This window comes from Pteropus medius, unplaced genomic scaffold (assembly GCF_902729225.1).
Source record: "Pteropus medius unplaced genomic scaffold, Ma_sr-lr_union100, whole genome shotgun sequence".
Classification (NCBI taxonomy): domain Eukaryota; kingdom Metazoa; phylum Chordata; class Mammalia; order Chiroptera; family Pteropodidae; genus Pteropus; species Pteropus medius.
The window spans coordinates 7,918,683-7,933,298 of NW_024354875.1; the positions used below are offsets into that span (position 1 = coordinate 7,918,683).

At 29.4% G+C, this 14,616-nt stretch overlaps 1 protein-coding gene across 1 annotated transcript in view; it reads right to left on the bottom strand.

Annotated features, from left to right (window-relative positions):
• Positions 1 to 14,616, bottom strand: part of LRP1B (LDL receptor related protein 1B) — a 1,647,539-nt gene that overhangs the window by 68,383 nt on the left and 1,564,540 nt on the right. Inside the window, exons 81-83 of the mRNA XM_039855262.1 lie at positions 13,255 to 13,428; positions 11,551 to 11,676; positions 7,064 to 7,228 (exon numbers count right to left, since the gene is read on the bottom strand). Coding sequence (XP_039711196.1) covers positions 7,064 to 7,228; positions 11,551 to 11,676; positions 13,255 to 13,428 — 465 coding nt within the window. The remainder of the gene's footprint in view (positions 1 to 7,063; positions 7,229 to 11,550; positions 11,677 to 13,254; positions 13,429 to 14,616) is intronic.

Sequence of the window (14,616 nt, forward strand, 5' to 3'; positions counted from 1 at the left end):
ATTTAGCCATGAAGAATTAATGTGTGGTATTGTCTTTACTGCACATTTGTGTACTACTGCAAAGCTTACATCTACTCTCTTAATTATTAAATCCACTCATTTCTTCTGAATTATCATTCTCAAATTTTCTCCATAATTTTACATGTGTCAACATCTAGAGTTGAAAATTCTACACACTTAACTTTTAACTTTTTATTGTAGATTTTCCTCTCTTTTTTCTGACTTTTGTTTTACCAATTGTTTTTATGTTTTTTTCTTTCTGTCTATCAAAAAATGTTCTTCCAAACTTCTTTCCGGTTACATTATCCAATTCCATGGCCTCAATAATTATCTATCTGAAGACTTTAGTCCCATTTTCTGACTCTGGGCTCATTCTTCTTCCTAAACTTCGGACCACCATATCGCTCCTTGTTGTCTATCCCAGTGGGTATCTTTAGCTACTCAGAAGGTTAGCATCTCCATGCATGCACCTCAGGAGAGAAAAAACTTCTCGTAAGTATTGTCCTTTGGACTGATTTCAGTGGACTATAGGTTCTCTCAGTGCTAGATCTATTCAACAGGTCCATGTTCAAGTTCTACACTGGATATCAGCAAATGCCTTGTTAGGTGTGTGCACACAATAAATTGAGCTTAATTTAGTTATACTGCTTCTGTTCATAGGTAAGAAGAAACTGGCTGCAAATATTTTCTAAAGTATCCCAGCAAATTTTATACAATAAAGTAAATTAAAGATAAACTTGAAATTTAACTAGAAAACCAATAATAGCTAATGTCAAACATGGTAAATATTATATATATATATTATATATATATATATATAATATATATATATAGGTTCTCAGTTTTCCAGTTTTCTTAACCACTCTAGCTCACATCTGACATATGCCACAATGTAAACATCATAGAATGACAAGAAATAATAAGATAATATATCTAAGAAATTTACCAGAGTTCTTAGCATTTAAACACTCAGAATGTAGTAGTCACTATAAGATAAAAATAATTGTTTATAAAATTTTCAAAATATAGTTTTGAATATATATTTAGCATAGCAATCACTACCTACTTGCTAATATTTTTAGACTAAAATTTTCTGGGTAGGTTTCAGTTGAGTAATATATCAATCACTATTGATCAATCACTATGCTTTCTCAAAAGTGTATACATTTTTTAAAATATTATAAAGGTCCATTTGTTGGCATTTTCAGTAACTTGATAAAATGCTGGTGTCTGTCTTTAAAAATTAAGTTTATTTAATAAACAGTTTTAAGTTGATTATAAAAATGCTACTCATCGGTATTATCTAATCAATATTATGTAACTTTAAGTGAGCAAAATAACTTCTCTGCTAAATATTGGACAAATAAATCATTACCCTTTCTATATACACACAATGCTTTGAAATTTGTGGTTTATTGCTATAAAGGAATGCCAGCAAAAGTAATTACATGTGAACTTCCCATGAGACAGTGACTATGCTTATTGTTTCTGAGATATAGATACATGTGAGTGAACATCATTAGTCGGTTCTCTTTTTAAACAATTTATTTGAATTCATACTCATTTGCCTATGTGAACCATGCTGCTTACCCTGTTTAATTTGGTACTGATTGACTCAGTCTGGTGCTCATAAATTTTTGTCCCTGTTTATAATGTTTTATGTCTAACTATCCTTCTGTGTATATAGTCATTGTTTAGTTCAAATAGTTTGATAAACACATGAGTTCAAATATTAGACACATTTAATTGACATTTAAACTGCAGAGCATATTTATAAATGATTACATTCAATGTTCTATGAAAATACTATCTAAAACTTATATATTCTTTACTCACAACATCTTTACTATTTGGACAAAAGCCACATTCTTATTCCTTTATACAAATAAAAATAATAAGCTGAGAGACAAATCACCATAGCATTATTCAGTTAGTTATTAGATTGCAATCAGAAAGCCTATATCCTGACCTCTTATCCCCAAGACTACTCTCCATTGTAAAATCTGTGTTCTGGCTTAGCTTCAAGTAATAAAAGTTTTGAATACTTTAAAAAATTGCTAGTCTTTTGATAAAGAGATTTGACATTCTAATTTTCCACTTAATATAATGTTTTCCTGGACTGAAAGTAAGTGTCCATTTATACATAATTTTAGCTAGCTGACTACAGCTGTCGAGTTGTCTTAAGTATCATTAAGATTACAGAAAACTATTCAGCAAAGCCTGAAAAAAATAAAGGAAGAATTGTGGGCTTTATCTAACTTTCTCTCAGGTAATACTTGATATATTCTGACATGTTTCAAATTATAGGTCACAATCTATTTATACTTCTAGAAAGTTCATTTTCAGCCAGCATTGTGGAAATGAGACGAAAACATTTTTATCTTTTCTGTGAATACAAGTAAGCCAACTCAAGCCTTTTGACATTAGCCTAGAGAGCCATAAGACTAAATAGTTTAGTATTTCCCTTACCATATAGTCCAAGCAAACAAATAACTGTCATTCATGAAGCCAGACCCAGAATTAGAGAGAATCTTACTTTCATTCTCTCATAAGTTTGTTGTGGAGATTCGAAGAGCGAGAACCGTGCTGGGCATTTAATTACCATGATCCTGACAATAATAATAATTATTATCATTTTAATTTCTAATAATAATAGTAATAATAATTCTTATGTTCATTTCTGTTTATAATAATAATACATGTTGATTGGGGAACATTTTGAAAATACAGAAATATAAGGAAGGATCTCTTTCCTTATATGGATACTTTACATATACTTTTTTTCATATTAGGCTCATGTTATACAAGCAGTTTTATTTCTTGTCCTGTTTAACTTTAAAATACAATGTGGACAGTTTTCTTTGGCATTATATGTTCTATAAATGTTCTTTTGTTAGAGCAATAGTTATGTATAACCATTTGAATGCAAATTTTTATCTCCAATTTATATTATAAATAGATATAAATGTTTAATATCTACCTAGTTAAACCTTTGACCATTTTCACATCTAAATATTTTGCTTTTTATTATTATGCAATTCTTGAGCTATGTATCTAAAAGTGACATTATTTAGTTATAGTACATTGAAAGTTTTTGAAACTCTTGCTATTTCAAACTTGCTTGCTGCAAGATTTGTACCATGAACCTTTTCTCTTGGTAGTTATTTAAGAATACTGCTTTTATCTATGTCTGACTGGGTTCCTCTTCCACTTCCTCTTTCCAAAACTCCTTCTCCCTCTTTTCTTTTTTCTCTTCATTTGTATATGTCTGTGTACATGTGTGTGCAAGACTAGTCTTCTGCCATTTGCTTATTATGCTTTCTGCTTTTCCTATATATTCCTTTGTCACATAGTTGTTAATTGTATGCATTATTTATTTTTTCAGTTTTATATTTTCAACTGGATATGCTTTCGGATTTTTAAAAAGCAAATAGGACTAAATTCGCAGCTTTTAGCACTTTATAAACATAATATCTATGTCAAGGGAGCTAGGACATCAAGCTTAAGTTAAAAACAGCCCTCATTTAAATAAAAAGTAAAAGAAAAGCAAAGATGAGGACTTTAAACATGTGCTCACTTTTATCAAGATATTAATTAAGTGATTGTGTACTTTACATCCTAGGTATATATGTGACTTGAGAGGCATTTAGTATACAGTTTTTATCATCAGTTCCATGATGTTGCAAGAGTGTCCAAAAGTTCCTAGCTTAACTTGCCTTTGAGCAAATGTTTTTGGAGCGTTATATTTGATGGCAGTCATATATGCTATTATCTATTTGGGTCAGTATCCTGGACAGAAAGATCTTGAATGGATGAGAAAGAAAATTCTCTCCATCTACTCATCTGTTATTATAAGAGCCCTTATCATTGCAGTTAAAAGATTTCGATTTTGATTTTTTCTATCCTCAACAGGGGCCTTTTTCTTCCCGCTTCATTTCTGGGAACAAAAGCTTTCATAGAAAGTCCAAAGACATGGTCACAAGAGAGAGCTTCTGCTTTCTTGTAGTCATTGAAAGAATTTAATACAGATATACTGACTACTTCAAAAAATTGCACCATCCCTCTTCACCCAGCCAGTTCTACTTTTATAGACATATTGTCAAACTCCCCAAATTAAAATTTCCCCTCCCTTTTGCATAACTGCAACTTTATGAGTGGAAATATTTGGTTATATTGTTTCAAATGTACAAACCCTCTTCTCCATTCCTCTCAATCAATTGTGTTGAAAACTCTGAATCATTTTGACAAAAATATTAAATGTCTTAATAACAAAGCTATAAGAGTAAGAAAATTTTCAAATAGTATGAACATACCTTAAAGAATAAATATTTATAAAAGTGAAGAGTAAGTGTATAGTTAATTATACAAATATTCTTAATGATATCCATAAAGAAAAACATTATTCTCTATTTTTTGTAATAGAATGACTGAATAATTCAATGCTTTGCTTTCATTTCCAATATTTTGCCTAAGGTAAACTTTATCTTAAATTTATCCTTCTATGAGCAGGTCATAGAAATGAACTATATGAACCCTTGCTGACATAATCAATATGAAACTATTTCATTTGGTAATACTTTTGTATATGAATACAGCTCATATACATATTTTATTTTTAGTTTCATTACAAAAAATTAAGGAATGAGCAAAAACTCATTTCTACATGCAAAATTTTAATTATGCCTCTCAGATGTGTGCTTTTAATTAGCTGGTGACATTTCTTTTTTCAATTATTATAGGTCTACACAACTGTCATAAATTTATAAATTTTAATTAGGGCTGCCCCAAACCTTAGTTATATAGTGTCCACATAGGAATTTGCCAAAGGCTTAACTGTAAGTAAACTAACAATGAATAAATATATGAATTGCCTAATGGGATTTGTTTAACAAATTAACATTTATCTGGAGATAATGAGGTTCTACAATCTATACGACCAGACAATGTTTTATAAAACTACATTTTTAAAAGTGAAAAATATTTTGTAAATGACTTAATTGGATATTATATTATTACTTATTATTAAATGCTTTAAGACAGTAAAACTACATGAACACAGCTCAGGTAAATTCATATGAAGGCTTAATTATATTACTAATTTGAAATATAATTTTTTCTGAACATATTTTCTATGTAAATCAATATCTAATAATCTAGGTGTATAGATAAAGTTGATATGTTATATATTTTAAGAATGCAGCATGGTTTAGACAAATGATTTGAACAAAGTGTTAAAAGTATCCATATATAGTTCAGTATCCATTAATAGTACAGCAAATTCAGTGTTTCATAGAGATTTATCCCTGTTGATCCCTTACAGGTTGAATAGATAGCCATAGTTTTGAGAGACAAACTTTAGCTGGCTTAAATACTTCTGAAGATAAATATAAGAAAGTCATCTGATTATAATCCATTTTTTTAATTATTATAATGAGGAAATTAACAATTAAATAATACAATCACTAAAAACTTACTTGCATAAAAAAAAGCTTTCCTAAAAGAAATGATATCTGTACTACTTAAATAAAATTATGTGTCATATTCTTTTACAGACCATTCATTGTATTCTCATTTGCACATTCAATGAAAATCTCAGTGCTATAATTTTTCCTACAGCAATAGGATAGATTGTATTGTATAGACTGGCTTCCCTTAGATAGAATGAAAATATGCAGTAAGTCTCCTAGTGCCTTTTTTATTTTAATAAACCCACTGAATATTCTTTTCAGAATTCAATTAAGTAGTTAGAAGACCAAAATTATCAATTAATCACATATCAAAAATATTTATAGATGTAAAACTATCAAACTTAAATAAATAGTAATATTTTTACTATTAGAATGCAAATCAGAGGAACAGCTTGGTTCCTCTGAACTCCATTGGAAATGCGTCTTAATGTGACTTTTGGTTAGCATTATGCTATACTTCAAAGAATAGCATAAGCAATCAAAGCAGGGAGAACTCCCAAGAAGACAGAAATTAACCATGAAGGGAAAGTAAAGATCATATGGATTGATTTTTCATTTTACTACATAATCTGCATTTATGTAGTAAAACTAAATATGCATAGATTGCAGTTGAATAGTTACATAATGGACTTTGCACCTAATATTGGAATTTGCAAATTATATTTTTATTATTCATTGGGGTTATTTTTTTCCCCATGGGAACATATTTAAATTTAATAGAAGTCAGTAGGAAATATGTTTCAATGTTCACTTATGTGCTGTAGAACAGGGATCTCCAAACCTCTGGGCTGCGGACCAGTACTGGTCCTTGGCCTGTTAGGAACCAGGCTGCACAGCAGGAGGTGAGTTGGCTGCTGAGGGAGCAAAGCCGCATCTGTATTTGCAGCTGCTCCTCAGTGCTAGCGTCACCATCTCAGCTCAGCCTCAGCTGATCAGGAATTTTCATGGGAGCATCTGTCCCTGGTGCCAAAAAGTTGAGGACTGCTGCTGTAGAAAACACTTTGTGTAAACACAGCTATTGCATTAATTAATAAAAATTTCAAGTATATCCTAACATGTAGTAACCTCATATTTTCAATGTGTATTATATACAACATGTCAACAAACTAGTTATAATTTTAGATGGGAATTACAATGCTATCAAATGGACTGATATCATATATTTACACTTAAATAAAACAAATTTTCAATAACTAATTTTTGAAACTAATTTTCAAATTATTTTTAACATTAGGCAACTTGTTTAATTAAAAAGAAACAGATTTTTGAGTCAAACATGTAAGGCTTATAAAACTGATTGTACTTAGTCGTTCTAAACCAGAGTCAGAATATCTATAAGCACTGAGCTCTGTCACATGGTACACACTCAACACATGATTAGGATCGTTATTGTTAAATTTTATGACATGAACTATGACATACTAAATTTAGAATAAATGTCATTTATTATGTTAAATTAACTATTAAATTTAATTTGTGTTCATGTATCCTTTTTGACATCAAGAATTATATCTGCAATATTACATTCTCTGTATTTTTTACATATAAAGAAAATTACAAATGATTTGAAAATACAATGACACTCAAATATTTACCCAGGGCTGATGGTATGCAACTTCCTCCATTTTGACAGTAGTTGCTACAGTGGTTGACTTGACATCTTTCTCCTGAATAACTAGGCCAACAGTGACACCTCAAATCACCCTTCTCATTTAAAATGCATCTTCCTCCATTTTCACAAGTCAATTTGCATGAATCATCTGGTTATAAAAAGAATTGTATGAATTAGCATGCCATTTAGTGGATGGTAGAATTGGAATAATTTTAAAAAATTAAAATAAATACTAGGTTTACTTGTTTTTATAAAATTCCAAAAAATAAATACTCCTAATATAAAAGATAAAACACAATTATCAAACTATTGTTGAATGCTAAATACAAATGTTGAATTCACTTTTATTCTTCTTTAAGCTTAAATATTATAAGCCATTTCTTGTATTTGTTAAAACAGTAAACAATTAAACCAACTGAAACTTTATAAAAAAATATTTTTCAACTGATAAGTATTTTTCAGAATGTGGACAATCATGGCCTATTTTTAAGAGCATTTGATATTAAGCTAAACTGAAATATATATAACATATATGCTTATATATATCTTTATATATAGTATATATTATATTATATACTATATATTATATATACATTATATATATTATATATATCTTTATATATAGTATATATTATATTATATACTATATTATATACTATATATTATATTATATTATATACTATATATATTATATTATATACTATATATATAAAATATAGTGTGTGTATATACATATGTACATATAATTTATAGTATAGAGAAACTTTTTTGCATGATTTATTTATTTAATTAAAAAAATAAATTTATTGTGGTAACATTGGTTAATACAATTATATAATTTTCAAGTGTACATTACAATTTGACATCTCTATATTCTATTGTGCGTTTACTACCGAAAGTCCAGTTTCCTTCATAGGGAAACTTTTAAATAAAAATATACTTGTTGATATACAAATTTATTAACTATGTTATAAACATCCAAAAATAAATGCAAGTGGTAATCTCCAGTGAAGAGTTAAATATAAAGGTCAGATTCTTAAGAAAGATCCAGAGTGAAATTATGCTTGCTTAATTTAAAATTCACCAATATATTTATAACTCATTAAGTATGAAATATCCTAATTAAGGCTGTGAATGTGAACAGTGAAGATAAATATTTAAGGTATTATGATCACAGGATTATTATGAGAGGGCTTATTTCCTTTTGTGTGTAGATATTTGATGTAAACCACATAGATATCCAAAATCTCTATATGTTAACACATGTGTATTTCAATAATGTGCTTATTAGGTACCAGAAGTTTAAAAATATAACACTGTCTAATGAAATGAAAGTGCAGTCACTTTCTTTCAAAACCTAACTGTAATAGTTTTATGAAAAAGAAAACTGCTTTTGTCAATAACTAAATCACCCCCAGAAGCCAAGCTCCAGCAATTATAATCAACTATAAGAAAGAGCAGGTGAATACTTCCTCAGGAATAAGTAACATTAGAATTTTAAATTTCTTACATGAAGATTAAAAATGTTCACTGTGCTCACCATTTAACAATAGCAGCTAGAGAAAGGCAAGTAATTATAAAAACCTGAAAAATATGGCTATATAAAATGTTAATGTCAGGAAAAAATTAATTGGCATTTATCTACATCAATCAATAATTCTGAAATCCACTTATTTATATTCCTAACTAAAATCATCCAAGCTGTCTGTTACCAAGTCTCATATGTGCAAAGGCTAATATGAATATTTTTAACACTCTTATTATTTAAAATATAACATTATTTTAAATTACAAAATTAACTTTGAGAAGGTTTCTGTAATCATGCCTTTCAAGCAGGGTTGAAATGGTAAAGGTGAAATCTCTACAAAAGTTTTACATACTGGATGAGTGTGTACCTAGACAAACATGCTTCCATATTTCAAACACAAAACTACACAACTTGTTTAATTTTCTTATTTACTTCACAACAGACCCATCTTAGAGTGCTTTTTGCAAGGCATTGTGCTAGGCACTAAACGTATCTTCTCTCTCATATTTCCAGTGACTCTGGACATGGGTACTGTGAGCAATATGGAGGCATTGGGATATATCGTATGTAGAGTGTGGAATGCCTAGGTTCGCTTTAGGGCACCGTTATTATTAAGTAATGTTAGACATACAATTATGCCTTTCTAACTTCAGTGTTCTAATCTGTAAAAATAGGCGCAATGACAACATAGTATCATGGGGATTTTATGAGGATTAGATAAAATAATATACATATTATTTTAAGCCTTCAAAATATTTATTATTATTACCAGTAGTAGTAGTATTTATTGTTAATCAAATTTTACACAGTGGAAACTGAGACTGAGGGAGAACAGGGACAAACAATTCTGTTAAGTGATAAATCTTAGCCTAATACAGACCACTCCCTCAGTCCTACCCTAGGCCAAGTTCTTCCTTTGTATTTGCTAAATCTGGATTATTGGATAAATAATTTTCACTAATCAAAGAGGAAAATGGAAGGTTATATAGAAGAGACAGTGATGTCTAGTTATAAAGAAAAAACAAAACTTATTTGCAACTCGATCATTAAAAACAAACAAACAATTATAACATCTGAGCCAATGTAGAAGTAGTGTATTTATGTGCAGAATCCCAATCTCTTCCAGAAGTTTCTCTCATCCAAAACATAGTATAAAAAGACATAATACATAAGAGGCACCTATGAGAGAGCACTGGCTATGGGTGTGTGTGGAACTAGTGAAAGCGTGTCATGTCTTCTACAAGGAAGGATTTGTTGATATTTTTAAGAATCTGTTTCTGAGAGGTTAAATAGCCATACATAGTTTAGCTACATGACCATGTCAGAGTAGTGAGTGAAAAATGTACCTAATAATGTTTGAAAATGTTCATTTAATTCTTGCATTTTTCTATCACAAATGAGATTGCAGTTACCCTGGTTGGGAAGATAATTGGTGAAAAAAAAAGGGGGGGGTACATTCTAGTGCCAATAACAGCATCCCTTTTTAATACCCATCCAAAATACCAGTCATGATTCACATTTAACTATCTATTAAGAATTTCCCAACCTTGCTACCCACAACAATGCTTCATACATCCTACATACTAACTGAAATAAATGATTCATTATTTTCTTTATGTGCCATGGTTTTATGCCTTTTCAAACAATTTCTTTTATCTCAATATTCTGCTCTCTCATACCCACTTAATCCAAATCCAATCTGTCTTTGCAGATCTTGTTTTAAGGTAATATTCTATAGTAAATTATAATCGATTCTCTAATTCGAGAAATCATCTGAATCTTCATAATGGTTTTAACTCATTCTCTTCTGGGGCTTATATTACTATCTACATATATATACAAATTTACTGACGTTTATGTAGTTTATCATTTCATCTTTGCAACCTCTTCTGCTTTATATATATGATGTTTAAAAAATTTAACTATCTTAAAAGAGTTAGTTTTATATACTTAGTATCTTGGAAATGACAAAAGTCTTCAGATTGCTTATAACCCAGAACAGTGAAAGATGAGAAATGCTATGGCAGTAAAGATGCTGACTGAGGGCAAAGATACAGTGTGAATGTGGGGAATTCATTCTAATGAAGGGAAATATAATATGGATATATGGAATGTGTGTTTTTATCTGTGACAAAAATTTAGTGTTGAGAGGTTTTTTTTTTCTTAATAGCAATTTTATTCTGTTATGGCTAATGTAAAATATGAGACAACTTATTGTCAGTCTATTTGGATAGCTTGTTTCTCTTTCCAATTATACTATTTTTGTTTTTATTTTTTGCTGTTTAATACTTATCAGCACCTAAAATAATGTTTCAGTTGTTTTTGATGTATGTTCCAACCTGTAGAGTCTAAAATATAAACTCCATAAACAAAGAAATCCTGTTGGTTTTATTTCTAAACTAGTCCTTGGTTTCTAAATTAGTATTATACTTTGCCCATGAGCCCCCCAAATGTTTATTAGTAGTAATAGTAGTATTCATTGTTAATCCAATTTTATTCAGGAGAAACTAAGACAGTTTCTAAATTATTCCTCAGTTTCTAAATTAGTATTGGCACACAGGAGGTGTTCAATATAAACTTAAATCAAACAATGGGTTTTGCGGCTTGAGTTTAAACGAACAGTAGAATGGCCTCCTCAGAAATATCATCTCCAGTGATATGAGAGCTATATAAATATCTTTTGATTCTGTGTGTGACTTCAAAGTTCTCAATCTACTCTTAAATGCATAGTAAGTGCTCAACGCAGCTTTGTGACTAAATGTATAATGAATATTAATAGACAGTCATCATCAGAGAGAACAATTTATGCAGGCATTTAAGAAACAATGGTATTAAGGCAACTAAATAGATGATTGAGTAGCTAATTCTGCTCAGTGTCAATAATTGTGAAAATTTATTGTACAGATGAATTCATTATTTACAGAATAATGAAGTTTACCTACCTAACAGGCTGTCATCATTGCAGGTACCGTTAATCAAATATTTTCCTTCTGGGCACACACAGGTGGCTCCAGAAGGATTCAACAAACAGAGGAATTCACATGTTAAATCCAAGCATGGATTGGGCACTGATTAAAACAAACAAAAGAAAACAAAGAAATGGATAACTACAAATACAATAGGTTTCAAAAACATAAAAGTCAATAATGTGAAATGATGTATTAGCAATGCTGAAAAAAAAATCACATCAAATTTCTACTGGGAATATCTCATTTCGATGTTACCATTCTCCTTTATAGGTGAAGAGAAATTATTACCTAACATCATCATTAGTAGAAAATTTATCCTGATTTATACTTCCCATAAGAGAGAAGAAATTATTCATATTTTGTCATTCTTCCTTGTGACTAATTGCTTTTGGCAAAAGAGTTGGTCTGAGATATCAAAGTGTAGATTTAAATTCCATATGTATTTTTCTGTTCAAAACACAAACAAAATACATATTTTTCCCCCCCTTAAAAGCCATGTTTAGCATGGTTAGCATGGTTTCCTTTCCATTAGGTAGAAGATTGTGTGCATTGGTAAATGTGTGCCACATTTTTTTGGTCTAAATTTCTATCCAATCAGCATCCTTTGCAGTCATAGCTGCTCCATAGATCTTAAAGAATCTATTAGAATGAAACAGAAATGTCACCAAGGTAGTAAAATGACTATAATGACTATAAAAGTGGCTTTTATTCTATTAGAACCACTCCTCGAATGCCTATTATATTCAGGGTAGAGTTTTATTTACTTATTTTTTATGAAGGTGACAATATTTGACTATTAATATGAATCAAGTAGACATAGAAGATGAGAGGGAGTGTCCTCATATTAATTTTGGAACCATATATGTCAGATGACTGGTAAAGGGCAGCAAAACTTTGGATAAAATTTCAAAAAGTTTTTAGGGTGCTATATGTTGTTTTAATCTGTTTCCAACACTGATTTGTATAAATACCAATTGTTATCTTTCCAAATCATTTGTACCAAGTGAGATTAAATCTCTTTCTATTTGTCATAAAGAATAATTATTACAAATAAATCTTAAACAGTTTCTTGAAGGATGAACTCATACATAAAGACAGATCATGAGAATTTCAGCCACATTTTTTACTTTGTTCTTCAATATTTTTGACAGTCGTGTTTGAAATATATCTTTCAAGACATTGCATTACTTATTTATCAATTCTCTTCTAGAAGGAAAATAACAATAAAAATCATAAATAATTAGAGAAACTACAACTCTTGAGAAGAGTTCTCAGATATTTTTAAAGATGAAATATTGATGATATAATTGTTACTTGCTCATCATTAAGAAAAGTTAGAATGGCTAATGATGAATTTCCTTACTTATCTATAGACTCAGAAGGTTTTATTAAGAATCTTAGAAAAACAGAATTTTTAATTAACATAGTCAATTCTAATTCTAAGAAACACAGAAAATGCTGAAATTTTCATAGTTGTTTTAACAGAAATGGAAATTTTTGCATTATTTAGATCTTGACTTTAGTAATTTAAAAAGTATGGTGATACCAAAATTAAAGTTACTTAAATTACTGGGGTTAAAACATTAAACTGTTAAGACAGATAAAAATACTTTCTTTTGAGAGTCATAAGGAAGAAAATTCATTAATATAAACAACTGTATAAAATAGTTTACTTACAGTCTAGTTGTTTATAGTGATGAGATATCAAAACACCTTTTGATTTATCAACGTCTAAAGCTAGGTACTCTACTGAACGTTGGCCAAATTTTTGAACTCGGAATACACCTGTTTTAGGTCCTGCTCCATATATATAATCTTCAAAGACATCAATTCTATGTGGATGTAACAAGCCTAGAATTTTTAAAAAGGTGGAGTTATAAAAGTTTCAATGTAAATACTAGACTTAAGGAAACTAAGTTTAGCCAAGAACATATAGAAAATATTTTGAAAAAATTCTTTAAAAAAACTCACAATTAGAATACTTTTAACATTATCTGTAAAGTTATTAGAATTAATTTATTTGCAGTTGGAATATATGAGATACTAAACATGTCACTCAGAACATAAAAAACATTTCATCATCACTTTAATCATCTTTATCACCACAAAGCATTTCTTGGGGGTCTTATTACATGCAGAATAATCTTCTCTACTGTACAATTTGCTGACAAAAGAAAAGCCTACAGGTCAACCTTAGTCACTGCACCACAAACAGTTCACAAAATTCTCAAATTGTTTTCTAGATCAAATTAATGATCAAATTAGGTTCTCTGAATGACAAATTTATCAAGTAATCGTTAGTTGATTTTCAAAAGTACAATTAAAAAAATGAAATTATTATTGTGTTTTAAAAATGGAGTAAAAAAACTGGCAAATGATAATCAAACATATGTCTAGTTTGGCTAAACATAATAGAGACCATCATTTTTCACATTTTAAGAAATAACTATTATTTTAAGAAATTTTACAAAAATAATAATCTAACTTTTGATACTGAAATTTAAAGCAAGTAAAATGACATTTTAATTTTAATTATTATCTAGAGGCTGTTAAACATAAAATGTCTTTTAAACATATATTTTTCTTCAGTGTTTCTTGAAATAGCAAAATGTACACTTAAGCTGAAACAGCTTAACTTTCTTGTAATCAATTACAAAAAATGTGGAATTTTTTCCATCCGAAGTCATCATTTATAAAACATATACTTTAGGCAAAGGCGTAATGAAAGTTTTGATTTAATTATTTTTTTCAATGTCTCTATTGTAGTTAGAACAAAAAAAATAAGAAGCAAAACTATAGTCATTAAATATAATATGTAAATATAAAAAGTTTGAGTACATATTATGAACAAGTAGTGGTAAATAAGAGAAGGGGTTGTGGTAGAAAAAAGGAAAGAAAAACAGAAGGGAAATAAATTAAATTCAGCAAAAAGAAGGAAGATTGCCAGGCAAGAAACATGGAAGGTACAGAAGGAAGCCAGAAAGTGAGAGTGTGAACAATAGGAAGTAGACACAGAGGTGTAAAAAAGGTCCACAAAAG